General features: G+C 42.7%; 1 protein-coding gene across 9 annotated transcripts in view; it reads left to right on the top strand.

The window, feature by feature from the left end:
• The window catches only part of PHACTR1 (phosphatase and actin regulator 1), a 309,142-nt gene that overhangs the window by 166,049 nt on the left and 121,545 nt on the right, over positions 1–21,548 (top strand). For all 9 annotated transcript variants that reach the window (XM_042806683.1, XM_042806680.1, XM_042806681.1 and 6 more), the window contains one exon: positions 16,190–16,354. In XM_042806683.1, the coding sequence (XP_042662617.1) occupies positions 16,190–16,354 (165 nt within the window). The remainder of the gene's footprint in view (positions 1–16,189; positions 16,355–21,548) is intronic.

The raw sequence follows: 21,548 nt of genomic DNA, 5'->3' as shown, positions 1-21,548 counted from the left end.
TGTCTTGTTTGAAATCAGACAATATCAAATTTGACTTCCTGTTGTTGTCACCTTATTCACCCCCCAATTAGCCAGAACATATTTCAGGAGCACAGTATAAGTGGATGTAGTAGCACCTTCCTAACAGCCTGGATGCCCAAGATTAATCAGATATCTTTGGAGTCTGTTAAATCAATCATGCCAGGTCTCTCACATCTTCCCAAGTCCATTAGCCAAAACCCAGCATCAGGGCACTGGGGCAGTTGAAGGGCAGCACTGGAGTGTACAGTTGTTAAGCCAGCTCTGGCTGGATGTTGCAAAATCCCTTTCTTAGAAACTGGAGGGTACTGTGATGTTTGCTGTTATCTAGATGGACGCAGCAAAGCTGCAAAGGTGTGAAGTTGGGATATACTTGGAGGCCTCATTTTTCCTTTGTGACTTTGATTTGCACGCTTCTCGGAAAATAATAATGTTCTTGCCATCCCTGTGATCTGGAAAACTGTCCTCTTGCTGTTTTTTGGCTCTTGTCAAGTGACATGAATCTTCACTGGTCTGTTGCTTTTAGTCTCCTTGTCTCAGGAACAATTGGGCGGAGAGGAATAAAATAATGTTTGATCTTGTTACTGTCATCTCTCCCCAACTTTCTTAGCTTTGGGTCCAGCGATGAGGCAGCTCTCCTGCCTTTGGGTGAGACTCTTAGATTCATAAGATGATGAATTATTTCTGTTGCTCTGAAAAACAACATGAAGTATAATTTAAATCAGAGATAAAATCAGTCATTGTAAAACCACCTGCTGTAGCTTCTTTGGAACCACTAGATACATCGTTCTGGCTTGGTTATGCCCAGGCCACCCTGTCTAAAAGATATTGCCAAAATTCTAGTGCCCATCAACCATCACGAAGATGTGCGGTTGAGAGGGATCTCATGGGCAAACACTGTTCTTCCTCAAAGGAAAGATCCAGATCCCAGGTGAGGAAAACCACAAATAAGAAAGAGATGACCAGACCTGACTGACAGCCTCTGAAGATTTTCTCTGCACAGATAGTGGAAATATTGAAGGTTTGAAAATATGACTTGGTAATAAAAGCCAAACGTTTCCCCAGCCTCCCCCCTCCCCAAAAAGGAAAATTGTGTCCAAAATATCCAAAGAGAAGAGGAGGGCAGGCTTCTGCATATACATGCTTTATAGTGTGCTAGTCAAGACATGGACCAGGGTGAGACACATGCAGTGTCCCTCCAAGACCTTGGTTTGTGTAACTGAGATTAGTGTCGTACGCATTTCTTTGCCCATAACTAAGAGAGGCATTCAATTTCAGCTACTTACTGAATCTCCGAAGCCCAGGGGTTGCAATTTAAAATATACAGCCTTCTGTGCAGGGAGGGCCCAGTGTATCTGTAGATTGGGACATTTTGGAAAGGATGTAGGGTGTGCTTCCAATCTTCTCTTTCCTTACTCGTGCTCTGAGCTGTGCAGTCCAAGACCAGGATGACAGGCTTAGTGCTGCAGTTCAGCAGACACCCTCCCCTGTCGCTACTTAAGAGAAGGATCTTGCCCTCTGTCATCTTTTGTATGACATTTTTCAGGCCATTAGTCTAATGGCTTTGTGCAACAGGAGTGCAGGGAATAAAATTAAAATGGATCCAATTATTTATTTTATCTTGGGAGATTTTGTTAGCAGAGAATGATTTTTATTTCACCTTGCCTCCTAAGAGAAGTTGATTATCTGTTTGAAAAAACAGAGAGTAATGGTATTTTAAATCTTTCCTTGTAAAGGTCTGGAAGCACAGAAGTGTAATGATGGTAACACTGAGAATATCAGGTCATTTCAAGAAAGGCATGTCTAAGTTTTGTTAGAACTGTTGATAACAATATTCTTTATCTTCATCAGTGGTCTGAGGGACGTACAGCTGCAACACAAATACCATTGTCCTGAATGTTAGTTATCTTTTTAACACAGATTCAAGAATCAACAGATGGAAATGTTGGTAAGCAGACTTGAATGCACTGGGGATCTTAAGATAAATAATTAGAATACTCATTAACTACGTCCTGACAAATGAGCCAGGCCTGGAAATGCCACTGTGGTCTACTGCATCCACAGTCCATGTATTGGCAAGCTTCTCTGAAGTATTAGTCACATCCATGTGGACCACAGCCACAGTCCCTAATGTCAGCAGTCCATGTCATAAGGATGATGGCACTGGCTTTATCTCTCTACCCATCCATTGGGTACAGCTTCTTTGACGTTTCCAATATTCGGGTACTATCTGAGACAGCATGTGTGCAGCTCCGATGATTCTTTTAACATGGAGACGTTGTCAACCTTGCTTTTGGTAAAGTAAATAAATAAACAAAGTCGGTAGAAATGATATTTCTTCTACATCAACTGAAATTGAACTGATATAAAGAGTATGTGTGTCATGCTGCTGTCGAGCTTTATAGCATGTTATCTTTCTCATTTTACTTTCCAATCTACTTAAAATGTCAACATTGCTAAAAATCCAGATGCACAGGCTGAAGAGTCAGCAGTGCAAGTGCACAGACCTGTGGATGGATGGATGGATGGATGGATGGATGGATGGATGGATGGATGGATGGATGGATGGATGGATGGATGGATGGATGGATGGATGGATGGATGGATGGATGGATGGATGGATGGATGGATGGATGGATGGATGGATGGATGGATGGATGGATGGATGGATGGATGGACAGACGGTGGAAGCTATTTGAACCACAAGTTGAAGCAGTACTGTAAGCCCTCTTCCCTCTCCTCCTCCCATGCACCATCAAAACAGGATGCTCTCCTTGTGCTAGCACAGTGGGTTTTTTGGATAAATAGCTTTGAAATTTGGGTTCAGCCTGAAGGAAAAGCCAGGTGCAGAGACTTGTGTGAAACTTAGGCTGTTTGAATCTGAATTGTACCCTGTTGAGAAGAGTGAGATGACTAAAGCTTTCATTAATATTTACAGTCCCAAAGTAATTGTCTGCTGGTTTATAGCCATAAGGGTGAGGGGTTGTCTTTTAGCAGTCTGCTGTGGCACTTAAGATGGGATTTGTTGCCTGTTCCAGCATCTGAATTGAGAAGAGCAATTTCTGACTGTCTGCTCTTTATGAGTGCCAGTCTTTGGCTCCTCTAGCAGCCATTGGAGAGAATTAGACATGATACCTAAATGAGAAAGTAAGGAGGGACTTGTGAGGCTCAGTTACGTACCTTCCTTTCCTTCAAACCCCCCTGCCCCCCATGTATAAACAAGCTAGAATTCAGGAGGTATTTTCTTTTCTCTTTCTTGTGTGTCTCATTAAAATAAGGACAGCGTTTTGCCTGAATTGTTTGACTCTAGGAAAGTACTCAGGTTACTAATACGAGTTTGGCTTTCTATGTATTTCTGTCATCTGAATCAAGCACTGTTTTCCTTGTGAACTCAATATGCTTGTGCTGTGCATGGAAACCCATAAGCCTAAAAGAAAATAGGGAGATCCTGTAGTTCTACTGAACCAATTCTTCTTTCTCCTATTCATCTCAAGTTGGCAGAACAGTCTGTTCACTAAGCAGCAAGACAGGCATCAGTTCATTAATACATTTTCTGGCATTGCATAGAGGCTCGAGAAAGACACTTTTTGGTGATATTTTTCTTTGAGTTGTTTAATTTGTTTTTCTTTCCTCTGGCCTTCTTTGGACATTGGGCCCTGTGTGATAAAGAAATAAAAACAAAAATTACAAGCATATATGAAGATGAGTGGTAATTTTAGAATTCAGCTGCTCAGAGCTAGTACAGCTACTCCCTGTGTTTAGCAAACGAAAGTGTTCTTCACCTGCTATGATTCATTTATTTCAGATTTTTGCATTATTGCATTTGTGGTATACTAGGCTCCATTTTTATGTTTGTGTGCAAGTACCTGCAAGCATATCTGGCTTTGTTTCTTGTTTCCTCCCCTTGTAGCAAAATGCTTGGGAGATTTGTCATTCTGAGCATCATCACAAACCTTGTAAAGCTTGAGGTCCTCAGCCAGATGTCATGGTTCAGGCCAGTCTCTGACTTGCAAATTGAAACCAAATGCTGTTTAAGCAAAGAGATTTTTGAAAATCAAGTTTGAGTGGCAAAGACTTCGCTTCAGTTAGAAGAGCGTATGTGCAAGTTTGACATTTGACTTGACAGAAGGCAATCTGTGACACTTGCAGGATGTTGTACAGATACTCTGCCCAAAAGAGATCAGTACTTAAAATTGAGAACACTGTTCCCCATAGGTTATATGGACAGAGGCAATTTCTATTGGCAAAAAATGCTTAGAAAGGCTTATGTTGTAGTAGTTGTGGTTTGGTTTTTTTTTTGTTTTTTTTTTTTTAATCTGCTTGGTAGCAGAATTTTGACAACTTTGAGAGGAAACTTTCATCATTTAGGGAAGTCAGATTTCATCATTTTGTTGCTTTGCCCAGTGCCAGCAGTGAAAAGGTGAAAAAAAGATTACTTTGTTTTAATTGTAAGAAATACCAGGTTTTGGTTGGGTTTTATCCTGCTTTTGTATTGAAATGAAATTTCATGCAGACAGTTATCACAGTTACCTTCACAGTGTTGCAAAATGAACTTTACTGCTGGTTTTCGTGGTCAAGTGGCTCTGCATCGGCACACCCCATCGCGCTGCTGGTGAGCTCCGCTCGCCCTTGCAGCTCACAACGTGCCGCTGGGTCCTCTCTCAACCACCACAGAAAGGGATCGTTCCCATCTGTACAGAGGGGGAGGCACTCATTAAGACCATGCTGTAATGTCTTCTCTGCCACTTTCTGTAGGTGATTTTTAGCATGCTGGAAAGGTCCCTTTGACTGCTTTGGCCAGTCAAGTCTTCTGACATCAGTATGGAGGCACATTTTAGCATGCAGCCAGCATCTTAACCCCACACGAGAAGGACCACACATAATGCAGTTCATTTTCCTTTGCTCCTCCTGCTCATGTCACTAGTCACGACCAAAGAGCAGAGGGCCATATTTTACCTTCATTTGCAAAGTTTTGATAGCCCCAAGGATAAAATATATTCCCAAGATGGTTGTCCAGTCACTAGATGGCTTGGGTAAGGTAATCCTACTCTTTGTGACCTTTGCTGTTCACTTTGGTATGATCAGAATTTTACTCATTTCTCTCTGCTAACATTATTTCTGTGCATAAGGCTCCTGGAACTATTGCAGTAACTTTTTCAATTCTTGTGTTTTCTTGGTCCCCTGTAGTATTTTTTTTCCCATAGCTCTGATCTAAACTCTCTCTCATTTTCTGAGCTATTTCTGGCTGCTGCTGGACTTGGAATTATTCATGAACTTGAAGCTACGTGCACAGATCCTTCATTTGAGTGTAACATTTCTAGGTAGATAGACCAATTTGATTACCTGATGAGCTCCATCTTTTTTTTTTTTTTAAGGCAGCAGCTTTTTTAAAACCAGAGGCTTTCCTCTAAATCTACTGAGCAAGAGCAATAGCTTGCAGAGCTCAGCAACCATGAGACACCCTAGAACTTAATGCTAAAAAAAATAGGGTGAAAAAAAGTGAAATCACAGCTATGAAGACCACACAGAAATACTTAGTGTATTTTAGCCAACAGCCTGCCATGCTTTATTCATGACTTCAAAGGAGTTGTGGGTATTTTTCTCCCCTTCCAGTATTGATCTCTGGAACTCAAGCCTCTACCATAAGGACCTAAATGGATATTTAACCATGACCAAGGATCTAAACTAACTGTCATTTGAATCAACAAAAGAATTCTCATTATAATGACAATCAGCAAGGACCATATGTAGCTCCACTTAGGTACTCAAAGCAGAAGTATTTAGTCCTTATTTTAAATTCCTGAACATGGATACAGATTCTTTTCAGAGTCCAGTGAAACATATTTTTTTTTGATAGGCTGTAACTGAGTTTTTTTTAAACTCATATTTATGCTCATTATAAATGTGCCATTTGGTATAATTACTCTTTTCCTCTTGGCCAGCTTCCTACCAACTTCTTTAAAGAACAGAAATAGAAGTTTCTTTTTCCCGAGAGAAGAAATGTAGAGATTACAAGGAAATGGTTTGAACTTTCTAGCTCTTAAATGAGGTACTTTGTTCTTATTCTGCCAGCTATTAAATTAATTAAAAACTTATTTTTTTTTTATTATTATTATGATGATGGTGGCGAGATGGTACCACTCTGTTTAGAAAGTTTAATGTTTCTAATGCCATTTCCTGAATGGTATTACTTCTAACAAAATGACATGCTCCTCTCAGGTTTCTGAATAGTCTAGAGATAGGCGTTCTAAAGTGCACATTTTTAGTAAAATGAAATAAAAATACTGGATATTCCTACTTATGAGAGCTTCAGAATATGAAGATCATTAATTTCTCAGTCCACCAAAGATCCCCTAAGAAATTAGAAGCATTTCATATTTTTTATTCTCATGAGTAGGAATATCCTGTCCCATAACAGACAGACAAGCAGGTACTTATTTTGTGGATAAATAACTGAGATACAGAAATGGGTTGCACAGATTGATGGGATGTCTGAGATAGAGCTTCAAGACAGACATCAGAAGAGATTAGCTTGCTTTTTATGATGACTGTTGTGGTTTAACCCCAGCTGGCAACTAAGCCCCACGCAGCTGCTCACTCACTCCCTCGGCGTTGGCATGGGGGAGAGAATCGGAAGACTAAAAGTGAGAAAACTTGTGGGTTGAGATAAAGACAGTTTAATAGGTAAAGCAAAAACCATACACGCAAGCAAAGCAAAACAAGGAACTAATTCGCCTCTTCCCACGGGCAAGCAGGTTCAGCCACCCCCAGGACATCGGGGCTCCATCACACGTAACCATTACTCAGGAAGACAAACACTGTCACTCCAAACATCATCCCCTTCCCTTTCCTTCCCCCGGCTGTATATGCTGAGCATGATGTCCCATGGTCTGGGGCATCCCTTGGGTCAGTGGGGGTCAGCTGTGCCCCCTCCCAACTCCTTGTGCACCCCCAGCCTCCTCGCTGGTGGGGTGGGGTAGGAAGCAGAAAAAATCTGGACTCCGTGTAAGCACTGCTCAGCAATGACAAAAACAACCTTGTGTTATCAACACTGTTTTCAGAACAAATCCAAAACATAGCCCCATACCAGCTACTATGAAGAAAATTAACTCTACCCCAGCCAAAACCAGCACAACACGTATTGCAGCAGTTACTGGTGTTGCTGGTGATTGGTGCCCACTTGATAGGCTTCTTGTGGTTGTAAGACAACAGTCACAAACACCACTGCAACTGTTTTCCTGGTAGCATTTAATTTGTTGCACAAAATGTTAAGAGCTTTGAATTGCAGTAGTCCTGTGAGTATGAGTTGTGCTCAGCTTTCTCCTCTGAAATTTTTGGTGTTGCGAGATTTAATTTAATCTCTTTGTAGGTTCGGCAAAATACCTTTTAAGGAGGTCTAAAGACTTGTGTTTTTCCAATGCTATACACTAGGGGACGCAGCTAGTTGTGAGGAGGCAGGTCAATTCCACCTTATCGACGTTTTGTTTTCAGTCTCAGAAGCTGAATGGGTTGAATCGTGTCTGATGAATTCAGTGGCCTTCTATGATGAAGTTACAGCACTGGTGGGTAAAGGAAGACCAACTGACATCAACTACCTGGACCGGTGCAAAGCTTTTAACACAGTCGTTCACGACATCCTTGGCTCTGAATTGGAGAGACAGGGGTTTGATGGAGGGACCACTCAGTAGATAAGGAAGGTCTAGATGGTTGCACTCAGAAATTTGCTGTCAAAAGCTCGATGTCCAAGTGGAGAGCAGTGACAAGTGGCATTCTTCAGGGGTCGGTGTTGGGACTGGAGCTGTTTAACATCTTTGCTGGCAACATGGACAGTGGGATTGAGCACACCCTCAGTGAGTTCACCAACAACACCAAGCTGTGTGGTGCAGTCAACATGCTGGAGGGCAGGGATGCCATCCAGAGGGACCTTGGCAGGCTGGAGAGGTGGGCCCATGCAAACCTCATGAAGGTCAACAAGGCCAAGTGCAAGGTCCTGCACGTGGACCAGGGCAATCCCAAGCACAAATCCAGGCGAGGTAATGAGTGAGTTGAGAGCAGCCCTGAACTGGAGAACTGGGAGTGTTGGTGGATGGAAGACTGACTATGAGCCAGCAATGTGCACGCGCAGCCCAGAAAGCCAACAGTGTCCTGGGCTGCATCAGGAGAAGTGCATCCAGCAGGTCAAGGGAGGGGATTCTCCCCCTCTACTCTGCTCTTGTGAGACCCCTCCTGGGGTTCTTCATTCAGCTCTGGGGCTACCAGTATAAGAAGGTCATGAACCTGCTCAAGCAGGTCCAGAGGAAGCCGTGAAGATGATCGGGAGGCTGGAACGCCTCCCCTGTGAGGACAGGCTGAGAGTTGTGGTTGTTCAGCCTGGAGAAGAGAAGGCTCCAGGGAGACCTTATATCAGCCTCCCAGTGCTTAAAGGGGTCTACAGGGAAGGTGGGGAGGGACTCTGTCGTGGTCTGAGCTCAGAGGGCAACTGAGCACCACACAGCTGCTCACTCCCCCTTCTCCCTCACCCAGCGCTGAAAAGGAGAAAATAAGCACAGGTTTGGGATTAAAGATAGGACAGGGAGAGAGGAATCACCCATTACGGTCACAGTCAAAAGACAGACTCATTAAGGGAAGAAAAAAAGAACATAAATTTAATATAGACACTAACAACAACAGCACTTAACAGACACAGTAGGACAGTGAGAAGCATTCCCACATCTTGAAAACACTTCCCCCCATGCCTCCCTTCTTCTCTTTCTTCAGGGAGTGTAGTAATAGGATGAGGGGTAATGGTTTTAAACTGACAGAGGGTAGATTTAGATTAGATTGCCCAGAGAATCTGTGGCTGTCCCCTCCCTGGAAGGGTTCAAGGCCAGGTTGGATGGGGCTTGGAGCAACCTGGTCTAGTGGAAGATGTCCCGTGGCAGGGGTTGGGACTAGACGATCTGTAAGGTCCCTTCCAACCCAAAACATTCTGTGATTCTATAAATATGGGCTCATCCACCTCCCAAAGTACTTGTGCGTAGAGGCTGCTCTCTTCCCGTTTGCAGGCAGTGGGCTGGGGCCTTCCAAGAGCCTATTTCTGTAAAGGTAATTTACAAAGGTAACTTAGAATGGTGACTTAGAAAGGACCAGGTTTGTTCCATAGATGAGTTTTTAGTATGCCAGTGTGATTACAGCATGAGGATGCCTTATGGGCAGTGCCCTAGATGGGAAATCCTGCCTGTAGCTGCCATTTGCACCAGAACAGGATTTTATGGCAATTCTTCGCAGGCTGAAACATGGATCCCTCTCACCGGGTGCCCAGTCAGCTCTGCTAATGGGGCTTCATCTACCCGTCCATCCTCTCCTGCTTTCTGGAGAGAGGATTAGGAGACAGGACCTCATCTCTCCCCTTACGCCTCGGATAGAAGATCCCCTTCCAGAAGTGAAAAAAACGGACAGTGAGAGGCAGTATCTTCACTCCCCTTTATTCTCCTTCATGCAGAACTGGACCAGGATTAGGCTCTCATCAAGTCACAGCTGCAACCAGCAGTTTCTTTCAATCCATGAATGAAGAAGGAGGTGGTTTGAGTTATTTAACCCAGGGTAAAGCCCTGGAATAGTCTTGGGAGAAGGGTGTTTGTGCCAACGGATCAGCGCTCTAACTATCAGGAGCTGTGCTTCTACTCATGCTTTCTTTCAGACCCAGTAGATCTTGTATTCTTTAAAATAACACAATTTTAGTAGGTTATATGGGGAGTACTCTCCCGTCCATCATAGTATGAAGTGTGGTACTGTTCCCAAGGAAGATGGGAGATGCAGGATTGAGCTTTTTCAAGAGGAAGATGAAAGTAACCCTGTGGTTCTCCTGTCCCCCAAATAAGTGCTCTACCTGCTCTAACAGAAAAGTCCTTGCATCTCTTTCTACTTCCTCAGGTTTCTTAAAAGCACAAACTGTGCATCTCTTCCCTGCTTGCCATTTAGGAAGGGTTACATTTCCCTTCCTTTCAAGCTGAAATTTTGTACCAGAGCAGTATCTGGTACTTGTGGAATTATCTTCCCGTAGCCCCAAGAAAAGTAAGACATTTGGTTTGCTTCTGCTGGCCCTGTTTTTCTCTCGATTGGCTTTTGGTTGTGCTCCACTTGAAGTGACTGCTCTGTGAGTTCTGTTTTGGAGCTGCTGAGTCTCCCCATAGTGTGTGTGGTGCCCAGGACAGATCTATGGGTTCTGCTCTGGAGTCCAAAAGTGAGGAGCTGCAGTACTGTTTATTTGATTTAGCCTTGAATCTACATGTAATAAACACTTAAGAGATGGAAAACCCGGTGAGTAATAAGAGCAATAAGGGAGGGATACACATAATAGCTGGTATCAGTGAAATTTAACAATCCTTATTTTCTATGATTGCAGGGTTTATAGGAAGAGATTATGTAGCTATTGATGACATAACCTGATAAAGTGCTTTTGTTGCAAGTCAAAATCTTGTGTACTATGTTATAATACAGAAAATATTTGGTGTTTTGAGAGATTTCTTATCAATAAAGACATGTCTAGAGTGATGCAAGCAGTGCAGTATAGTTTGCAGAGGTTAAAAAAATAGCTTTCAGATTGCAATCAGCATGAATAATTAAGGTTTTACGTCAAAATGTGGGGAAATTGGAAGCAGGGTCCTAAAGGGATTGGACATCCAAAGCTGTTCTTTGCAGTTCTGTTCTGACAAGAGAAATAAATACACTGAGAAAGAGTGATCACAGCAGAGAGCAGAGCCATACCATGTGTGATACCTGTGCTGAAACGGGCAAATGTAAAGGAGGAGAGATTCAGTTTGTGGAGACGATGTGATACACACCTGCGGAGCAGGAATAATTGACAGGAGGTTGGAAAATGTGAGTGCTGCTTAGCATGCAAAGGAAAGCCACTGACAGCCTCTTCATGGCTCATAAACACGCTACACCAACCCAGTCAGTGCCATTGCAAATGCATACATCCAGTGGGAGCTGTTGTCAACCAAAGAGGTAATCATCCTCGTTTGGTAAGACTGCCTTTAGACCATGCAACGTCTCTCATTGGAAAACAGACTTTTGAGAAGTTAGGAAAAGTTTAAATGGGCAATTCAAATAGTAAAGACAGGGCTGATGAAAATTAATTCCAGGTGCAAAGGGAAATTAAAGGGAAATAACTGAACAGATGATAATAGAACAGCAGAAAACGAACCATTTTCCTGAAAGAAAAACAAGGTGTTTTTTTAATTGAAAGTGTTCCCATTCAGGTAAAGAGGAGACATAAGTGCTCAGCAATTAGAGTAGTCGTTCAGGTTTCCTGTCATTTCAGAAAGACGCATGATCCGGCTACGTCTTGTATTGAACAAAGCTGCTAGAATAAGGTCTTTGCAGTCTGAAGCGAAGGTTATTCAGGGTGCAGAGTTCAAAAGAAACCTTGCAACAGGAGTTTCTTGGAAAGTAACCTGCAGACAAAAGACTGGTTGGATGTGGATTGAGAATAAAGGAGTATTATGATGTCATTCTTTTTTATTTATGTAAAGTTATTGCCATTAAATAAAACGGTGCATTTAATTGATTGCATCTTCAGGGCCAAGATCATTTTCAGCCTGTCACTACAGATTTGCACACATATAACAAAGCACAAAATCTAACTTTGTGAAGTAAACTGCCTGTTAAGATAATCATGTGTCTGATTCTGAACGACGAGTGTTAAGAAATGGTCTGAGAGAAAACCTAGTGTGATTACTGGTGAGGAAGGTAATGTTAAACCGTGGATGGGATGGGTGGGCTTCAGCAAGGAAATCACTCTGTATACCCAAATGCGGTAAGAGTGCTTAAGAGTGTTTTTTTTTCTCTAAAATGGAAGCTGGGTATATTATATATCAGGACCATTAATAGATGCTGTGATTACCATACAGATGCCAGAATGACAAAACTGGTTGTCATTCTCCAGGAAAACTTAATAAGTTCTGTTGTCTTTGGGAGGGTCTTTGATCAGCCTGCTACACTTCTCAAATCCAAAAAGTAGGTGACCCCAATGTGGTCTCTTACTGGACCTTCTGGGAAGAGACACTGTACTGAAAGATTTGGGAAGCTCATAAGAGCATACAGAACAGATCTGAGATGGCCCAGACTCTTTTTTCTTGGACTGTTTCAAAGAATTGCTTTTCAAACTGCTCTTCCTCCACTTGCTGGTTTTGTCCATGTCTGGTCTCCATGCAGTACGTTCCAGCCCACAAACCTCAAAGTGACTTTAACCAAAAAAGCCCCCAAGCCCAGGGTTAGCTTCAAAATGTTCAAAATGAAAAAAAAAAAAAAAAAAGGGGGGGGGGGATAGGAGAAGAAATTAGCTTTTAAACCTTCTAGTGTTTTGAGTCTTTGTAGTGTATTTCAATTATGTTTGTAAACTTTCTTTTACATCACTTGGTTGCAAAATATTTTGATTTGTGGTGGTTTTCCTTATTAAAACTAGAAGTCTTGCTTAAGCTTTTCAGTCTTTGTGAACTTCAAATGTCTTAAGGACTGCAGTAAAAGCTTGAGAGCTGTCTCACAGCCAAACAGTCTGTGAAAAGCTCTCAGGTTTAGTCTCCCCATTGCTATTCTGGGATGACAGCTCGGACAGAAGAAAGTGGGAGGGGAGTGCATCCCTCTCTTGCCATAAGTGCAGGTCCCAGCATATTTCTGTGTCTTAACAAGACCTCTCAAATTCCAGAAAAAAATAAGACCAGGTGCCCAAAAGCACCAAGTATCAGCAACAACTGTGACCTGTAAACATCACATTTGTGGTACCGGTCTCAAGACCAAGACCTCAGCACTAATGCACGTGGCAGTTCCCTCTCCCAGTTTAGCAGACTGATCAAGCTGGAACTGCTTTCCTCTTTGAAGGAAAAAGACAAAAAAAAAAAAAAAAAAAAAGTGCAAGGCCTGGGTTGTTGGTTTCCATTCGAGCAAGTACCACCTTTTCTGGGAACAGCAAGGGTGTGAAACCAGCCTACGGAGCCTGCTGTCAGCAGTGGGTGTCGCAGCCCACTGCCAGTCAATAGTCATTAGGAGCCAAAAAGGCAGAGAAACCCGGCCAACTCGAGCAAAAGATGCAGCAGCAAAGAAGAGCGCAGAAATCTGGCATTTACATCATGGTCTGCTTTTATTCTTGCTGTATTAAAACTGTCACAGCTTTATGCTAACGTAGTTTGTTCCTAACCAGTGATCGTCGTGCTTTGAATTAGCAGTGCTCTTGAGAGTATTTTTCATGAAAAAAAAAATGAGGTAGTCCTGAGAAATAGGAGCGAGGGGGGAAAAAGGGCTGCTACTCGCATTAGCTGGGAGCTGTGTGTGTTTAGAGAGGATGAAGGAGAGGGCCGTGTTTATGGCTGGTGGAGAGCACAGCAGGACGCCCGGGGCACAGATCCGTATGAGAGACTATACTGAAATGCAGGGAAGAGCAGTCAAAATATGGAAATGGTTTTGACACTGTGTTTGATTTTTAATGAACCTGCCCTTTGGGTACATTCCTTTTGACTCCAGTGTTAGTTTTGCCTAACTGTGAATCCATACTTGTTTACCCTCGATGGGAAAAGCTTCCCCGGGGCAGTGAGAGTGCAGCGGGTGTGGGACAGAGGGGATGTATGTTAGGGAAGGAGAGAATCTTTAAGGGCTCTCAGTTCCCCAGGGAATGGCCTCAGCAGTACTACCTAGGACCAGCTCTCAAAGAGGAGTTGTTGCAACTGTGAGGTTTAGTAAATAAGGCACCAGGGTAGCAGAACTGGTGGCTCGATGGGGAAAAGGAGAGAGGGTGAGCAGCAAGAGGAATTTCATTATGTGTCAGCTGTGGCTTTATGCAGCTGGAAGCCTAATTCAGCAGCAGTAGTGTGTCATTCCCAGTTTGCTCAATGGGCCGCTTCCACACCCTGTATCCCCCAAGTAAGGCAGCAAAGACAATACCAGCCCATTACTTTTAGCAGCATCTCTAAAAAATCACAGCAGTGGAAGACAGTGTGTTCTTATATGCTTTAACTAGAGGCATCTTAACATGGAGGAGGGGGGGAAAGGCAATGTCCCTTTGGATCTGCGTTTAGAGGGAGGTGGTGTGCATCCCGTGCTGGTCTTCAGAGCCCAGCAGATTCCAGTGAAATCAGAAAGTATAAGGAAATTTCTGATTTCCTCTTCTCTTTACTTCACAATTTGTTCAGCATAACCAGGCAATTTCCACCCTCAATGCAGCATGTCCTGGCCCCTGTACAGGGCAGAGCCTTGTAACGGGTTCTCTGGTTAAGAAGGTATTTAGACAGTCAGGCACAAAGAGCTGGAACATAATGAAATGCTTTGCTCGGATTGCCTTTTTTTCCTCTGCTTTAAGTGGAAAGATGATGTTCTCAGAAGCGTCTGTCTTTCTCTCCATTACCCCAAAGAATGTTTTTAACCATTTCCACTGAAATACTTGGGCTCTCTATCTTGCTGGCTACCTTTTTTTTTCTCTGGAAAGTTACAGGCAGGCATATCTGGCAGTGATATTTTTCTGGAAAAAAAAGGACTCTGTTGCTAATGTTCAAAGCAAACAAAAGAGCAATAACAAAATAACCAACCTTCTTGCAAAAACCTGAGAGGCTCGAATAGTATTTAGTTTGGAGTTCTGATAATGAAACCTCCTTTGTGTTAGAAATGCATCTCTGGCTGTTCCCATGAAAACCGACCTAAATTTGGCACACTTAAAGCCTCAGAAAAATTTCCATTGAGACACATAAGAATTTGCGAGCCAAAATCTCTGGTGATTCTGTCAGCATGGAGTGGGTGTGCTCATCCCTTCAGAGAGATGTGCTTGCTGAGGTTCCTGAGCCCGTGTGCTCATGGATGAGGTTAATACTTAATATACTAGAGGTGAAGTAGAAGCACTAGGCTGCTGTTTTCAGGGCAGGAGTGGTGATGATCTGTGTCCTGTCTTTATGAATCCAGACTGTGTGTGTGCAAACCACTCAAATCAGTTTTACTGGCAGTGTTGCATTACAACACAAGCTTGGGAAATCGTATCCCTTTAAAAAAAAAAAAAAAAAAAAAGAAAAAAAACCCAACACAAAACCCCCTCCTGCGTGCTGACTGAATTATGCAGATGCTTTTTTTAGGGAGAGAGTGCACGTTTCAGCCCAGGGTTGAGAGAGCTTATTGCAGCTGTGGCATGGAGACACCCTCTCTCCTGGGCTACCGGTACCTTCCCCATGTCAGTGTTTTCCTTTGTGGTCCTGGCTTACCTCTCTCTGAACCTCTAATCACAGGGATATTACTTCTCAAAACTATCAGCATAGGTTTTCCCTGCAAATGTGAGGGGGGGACCCTGCAATCTAGCAGCGCCAAGTGACCACCCCCAGACTTCTCTTGCCATCATTGGGGAAGAAGGATAATTTCAATTCTTCAGATTGAATTTTTTTTTTTTTAAGTTTTGAGACTGTCGTGATGTATTACAATATAAAGGTTGCAGAAGACTGATTTTTTTAACAACAGTAGCTCACTGAAAACCTGTAACCCCCCTAGGGAATTCAGCCCTAAGTGAGGAATTAAAATTCTCCAAGTCCTTGTGTTAAAAGATAAAAACTGGAGGGGAATGGGTGAGCAGCAAAGTGGGACTGGAAGGAACCTTCTGAATTTTTAGCACTGTTTCTGTCACGAGGAAGTTCCTAATGCAGCCCCTTTTGTAACCCAGGCAGTTTTAATGGACATGGTAATGATACCAGAGAGTCATTATTTATCAGGGTCCTTGCTCTTGATAAATACTAGTTCAGGGAAATGTCTCTTTCTATTGAAAAAAATAAAAGATTTGCAATATTTCTTTTAAGCAGTATTGCATCACTTTTTTGGAGCTTTCTCTTCCCCAGTCTCTGTCACGCTACCCCGTGAATGGCTGGTGGATGGACTGCCAGCTATCTAGACCAATGCAGAAAAATTTGATACAGATTATAACTTTGCTATTGTAATAATCCATATTCCTGTTGAGTCCGATTGTTAATACTGATCTTTGCAGTAGATTATGGATTCCACTGAGGAAAGAAAATAATGTTAAAATAATAAGGACTACAATTTTTTTTCCTTTTCTCTGTAACCATGGAAAATTTTGACCATCTGTGTGGTTGTCTGATAATTTATTAAGCATTTATTTCACTTCTTCCCCCCTCTTTTTTTTTTCCTTCTTTTCTTGCTGAAACTACAGCTGAGGAAGTGGAAAGACTGGCTGCAATGCGTTCAGATTCCCTAGTACCTGGGACTCACACGCCTCCCATCAGAAGAAGAAGCAAATTTGCCACTCTAGGAAGGCTTTTTAAGCCATGGAAATGGAGGAAGAAGAAGAGTGAAAAATTTAAGCACACTTCAGCAGGTAATAGTTGCGGTCGGGTTGATTTGTTAATCTGGAACTGTTTGCTCAACAAGGCTAAAAATTTGTAATGCAGTCCCAATTTATACATGTTTTTAAGGTTGCTGAAGCTTGGCTTGGCAAGATTTCTTGGATTCTAAGAGATCTTTAACTTTGTTACCAGCTTTATCTTTAAAAAAAAAGCCCAAGCAGCAAGTTGAGTGCACTGCAATTAAAGCAGCAGCCGGCTTAAACTGTATATTCAAGTTCTGCCACTAGAGCTAGAGGGTATCCCAGAAGAAATCTTGTTCCATTGACTTCACAGATTATGGGTAAAGGAAATGGCAGTATGCAAAGACAACGCTAGTGGAGGATTTAGCCACATTCAAACTCCTGTAAGTGCTAATAGAGGAGTGAGAAAAATACATGATAAAGGAGTTGACGCTGTACTGAGTAACTTGTATAACCTGAAATTTTGTGTTCCACTGAGCAGGAAAGGTGTGTCATTAGTTTTCTGAAAAAAAAACAAATCTCTCTTCCTGCCACACCCTTCCTTCTGCTATCACTTTCTAACCTTTCTAACAGTCCTGATTTAAGACTCTTTAATTAAAAAATAAGTATGGAAAACTGCAAGAACGTGGTTTTATATTGTAAATTGATCTAAGCCAGAATCCCAGATCCAGGCACTGATGCACGTGGTAGAAATCTGTAGCTAGTGTGTTTGTTTTCAAGCTTTGTCATCTGTTTAGAGGGCTTATTTTTTTTGTTCTTCCATGATGACTAACAGTTACTACATGTGGTTTTGCAAGTCTTGATCCTGGATTGTCTGTGAGAGGACATGAATTCTCTTCTGATTTCTTACTGTTCGCACTAGAACTAGAAAGAAAGAGGTGAGGAGCTTGCTCCTTTAAGTGCCAAAAGAGGCTTGAGTTACAGCCCAGTTGCTCTCTGACCTGTTTATTGCACAGCAGAAGCTTTCAGGCAGGACTTGACTGTACCTCCTGGCACCCCTAGGCCTGTACTCCTGAAAATAGCCCATAATTGTGCGAGAAGCCTCATTTAGCTAAGTGTGAATTCTTGCATGCGGTTAAATGCAGAATATGAGTTTTCAGGGTTCATACCTGAAGGTGCTCTTTATTGTGCGCTGCTTAAGCTTCTCTCCGATGCGTCAGGCAAAGACTAAGGAACTGGAATAGATGGCTGTATTACTCTGAGTGATGATCGCATTTTTTGATTTCAGAGCTGAGAACCTATTGTCACCAAAAATGACATGTTTCTGCAAAACTAAGGGCTTGTCTTTCACGTTCTGTACCAGTCATAGCCATAGCGCAGCGTAGCAGGATTTCCAGGAAAACTGTATAGCTCTTTAGGATACGTGGACTCTGTGGTGACATCTATCTTGACGCTAGCTCCAGCATGCTGGGTTAGTTGGTTACAACTAAGAGGATAACCATGGCAGTTCAGGATGTACCATGGGTTGCAAAACCTGCCTAGTATTTATTTGTATGGTTCATCCAGTTTCGGGAGCTGGGGCTGAGCAGCATACTGCTGTGGTTAGACTGATTAGTTTGAAGCTGGCTTGAGTACGCCTGCTCAGTCTGCTCTGGGCATTACAAGAAGCGTTACGTAGATTTTGTCCCATTTACCAAAACATTTGGAAAGTACACAGTGATTAAAACCAGGGTAGAAACATGTATTTTGTCTTCTCAGAGGAACAGGAAGCTTTACCAGACATGCCAGTGTATCTCCTCTCCAAGTAAGAAGGACTTCAGTGTCTGAAAAACTAATTTAAATGTTGGGTCTCCAGGTTGTGGAAATGTTTGTCGATTGCAGTACTGGGTTTTATCTCAGTTGAATCTAAAACCTTTCTTTAAAAAATAATAAAAAAAAAATTATTTCTAGTAAGCTAAGAGTATCCTGCAGCTGCTCTGCAAAATTAGTATTCCTGTCAGCTCCCCTGCTACTAACTGCAGCAACGTTGACAAGGATGTCAAATTTGCTGAGCACCCTGCAGGAGGCAGGAGGAGACATTTACTTATGGTCTGTACAAGAGCTGGGGACCCCACAGTTTCCATCATCCCCAACCCTGGGGAACAGGAATCCACGAGGATCCTACCAGACCCCTGTAGCAATTCAGCAGCATTGGTTGAACTTAAGATGTGCAATACAAAAGATTTTACATGTGGAAAACTATCATTTTTCTGACAGCATTTCCATGACCTCTCATCTAATGCCTCTGATCTCACTGAGAAAATATATTTAATTTTTATAATAAATCAAAGGACAAGCTTGTGAGATGGCATAATGAGAGCCAGCATGAAACTTTGTAATACAGGCTTATTTTCTTCTAGTGCACTGATAAATGTGACACTTGGAAAAAAAAATTTCCCATTAGTGTCCTACAGGCATGCACCCAAGCTTTCCCACCTGCATAGAACATCAGTAATTATCAAAAAATAAATACTAATACAAGCATTTTATTAGGCTCTTATTTGCTGCAACAACAGATTCAATTATTTTTAATGTCAGAAGTGGTAAGGGTCAAAACACATGACCTTATCTGTTTAAACTTGCTTTGAAATTAATGGGAGGCTTTTTTTCTGGGAGAGGACTGGAAGAAAGAGAGAGTCAGCCTGGTATTTAAGGTTGGAAGGTTGCCTTTTTCTGGAGATTTCCAAGTGCTAACATTTTGTATCCATATCTTTATCAGACTGAAAGCTCTGATTATTTATTCAGAGATGAATGCTTTAAAATATAGTTCAGTGGGCAAAAGAAACCTTTTGAGTAATAGGAAAAGTTATTTTCTGACACCTGGTAGTTGCATAAAACAAGATAGAAAATACATAATTTGATTGGTGGAGGACCTTAATGTTATGGTTATATAATAAGTTCAGCACATCAGTACTCACATTGTGATGTGTGAGCATAACGAATCCCCCATCCTCGGTCTTCATTATTGTATTGTCACTGACGTGCAGAAGGCTGAAAGGATGAATGTGTTTCATATACTTCATATGTTTATCTGTTACATTGGTTTTGATATCCCTGTAGTGACTAAGCAGACAGGTTCAAAGTCTGACATTGCCTTGGTGCTGCCTTAGTCATGAAGGTGAAAGTCGTGGGGTTTGATGCAGACATCTCCTGCCTTTGCATGGCGGTTGGTCTGTCTGTGAGCATCACCATTTGGTATTATGTATAATGGCCAGAGCAGGTAGAAAAGATCACGCTATGGGGTGGTCTGCTGTTGCAGATGGTAAGCTCCAGATGAGCCCTCATCTGGGGTTTGCTTTGAGCAACCTCTTCTGCTGGAAGGTGGAGTATTAAGGAGGTTGTTCAGGGCACGCATCGTGAGTGACAGGTGGGCCCCATCTACAGACAGGCTCAATCTCAGGGCAAACGGGATGCCAGAGTACCACAGCGGGGCCAGAAACAAGTTAATTCTTACAGTAATCCTCCTCTTCGACAGAAGTGAAGCTCCCCCAGCACAGAGCGTTTTTCAGTGTCAGGATTGCAAACCATTTTACCACAGAAGGCCCTAATGAAAGTTCTTTGATGGGCACTGAAACACCCACAGTACACTATAAATGCTCCTGACAGTGAAGTTTTATATACAGGGAGTTAGACAAAGAAATGAAAATCAGCCACGATGTTACTCATGCTATAGTCAAAAGTGTGGTGTATTTTTTTTAACTCAACTAAAATTTCATCTTGCACAGAAAGTGTGGAAACCTTTATTACCACGGAGGGCTGAGGGCCCCTCACAGCAGTGAGCAGTATGATAAAGCTGACAGCTCTAGCTTTGGGAGCACAGGCAAACTTCTAAATGGCAAGATTATATCAGTTGATGGAGCGGTTTCTTATAACTGATTATGAGCACTCTCCCTTATGGCAGAAAAAGCCAGGAAGAAACGGTGAATTTTCTTTGCCCAAGAACATTTCCTTGGCTGGATGCAGCTGGGATGGCTCCAGCAGAATGCACAGGGTTTTTAAAGCCACACTGGGTTCTCTGGGAACCAGCAAAGCAGACATCAAGAGAGAAAGCTGACTGTCTCCTCAGCTAGAGCTTTGTCATTAATACCTTCCTCTTGTTCTGCTTGCCTTGATGTGAGTTTGAAAACACTTCCTGGGTGTGCTGTTGTTTTATTGCAGTGCCATACACGTGCTGGTGAAATGTCATTTCCTGGCCATGTTTTGGAAAAGGAAGTGCTTCTGAAATAAAGAAGCCTGGGGGAAGATAGGTTCTCGGCTTACCTGAAATATTATTGAAGTTTTTTATCACTGTGTTCATCAAGAGCCAACTGCTTGTGACCTTTCAGCTGTTTGCAGGAGTCTGAACAGGGAAAAATGTCTTGTTTCGCCATTTCACATTTCTGGTGACCTTCATTTTAAAGAACCGGTGTGTCCGTCTTCGCCTCATCCTTGGTCCCCAAGTTGCAGTGCTCAGGCAGATGGGAGGAGGAAGCATGTCATTTGTACTTGGACGAAACTAGTTGGAATGACAAGAGGAAAGGAGATGGTGAGAAATTAAGTGATGTGGAGAAAGCTCAGCTGTAAGTAGGACAGGTAAGGGATTCAGAAATGTTTGGGTTAGGTACATAGGCACCCTGTACAATGAGCAGAGAAAGTCCAGTGTCCGAAGAAAGCTCCACAGCTGCTCTATTGCCAAGTAGACGGTTGTCTGGGACAATAATATTAAAAAGAAAAAAGGAAATCTGTTGAACTCAACCTTCCCTCCTACGTGCTTTTAAATCTCCCTTCATTCATGTCCCTGACCCCCCCCTCCTAGAAATACTGCCAACTTCCTCTACAGGGCAGTGAGGATGGATCAGTCCTCCAGTGCCACAGTTCCCATTCCCAAAACCCATGGGTGAGGTAGTGAGCCTTGTCCTGTTCTGTGGCCAAAGAAAGACTGACTGACTTCCTGGGCTCGTGCTTGGGGTGCCCTCCTGAGAAGAGGGAAGACCCACTCCTGCTTCATTTAAATCTTCATTTCCATAGTATAAAATTGTAGAGGTTGTTGTTTAGGAACCTGTCGCAAGGCGTAGTACTGGAGAGTTTGAAAGGATAAAGACTGGGGTTGAACAAAGTAGACCAGGATATCAGAAGAGCCGAGACAAATCGGTGTGAGCCAGGCATCATCAGTTGGGTTGGGGAAGGTTGGGTTGGGGGACTAGGACTTTCAGGGCAGGTTCATGGGTTGATCTGCTGCCCAAGGGCC

The sequence above is a fragment of the Tyto alba genome, unplaced genomic scaffold (assembly GCF_018691265.1).
Source record: "Tyto alba isolate M040663 unplaced genomic scaffold, T.alba_DEE_v4.0 Super-Scaffold_48, whole genome shotgun sequence".
Lineage (NCBI taxonomy): Eukaryota > Metazoa > Chordata > Aves > Strigiformes > Tytonidae > Tyto > Tyto alba.
This window is presented reverse-complemented; position numbering and strand designations above follow the sequence as displayed.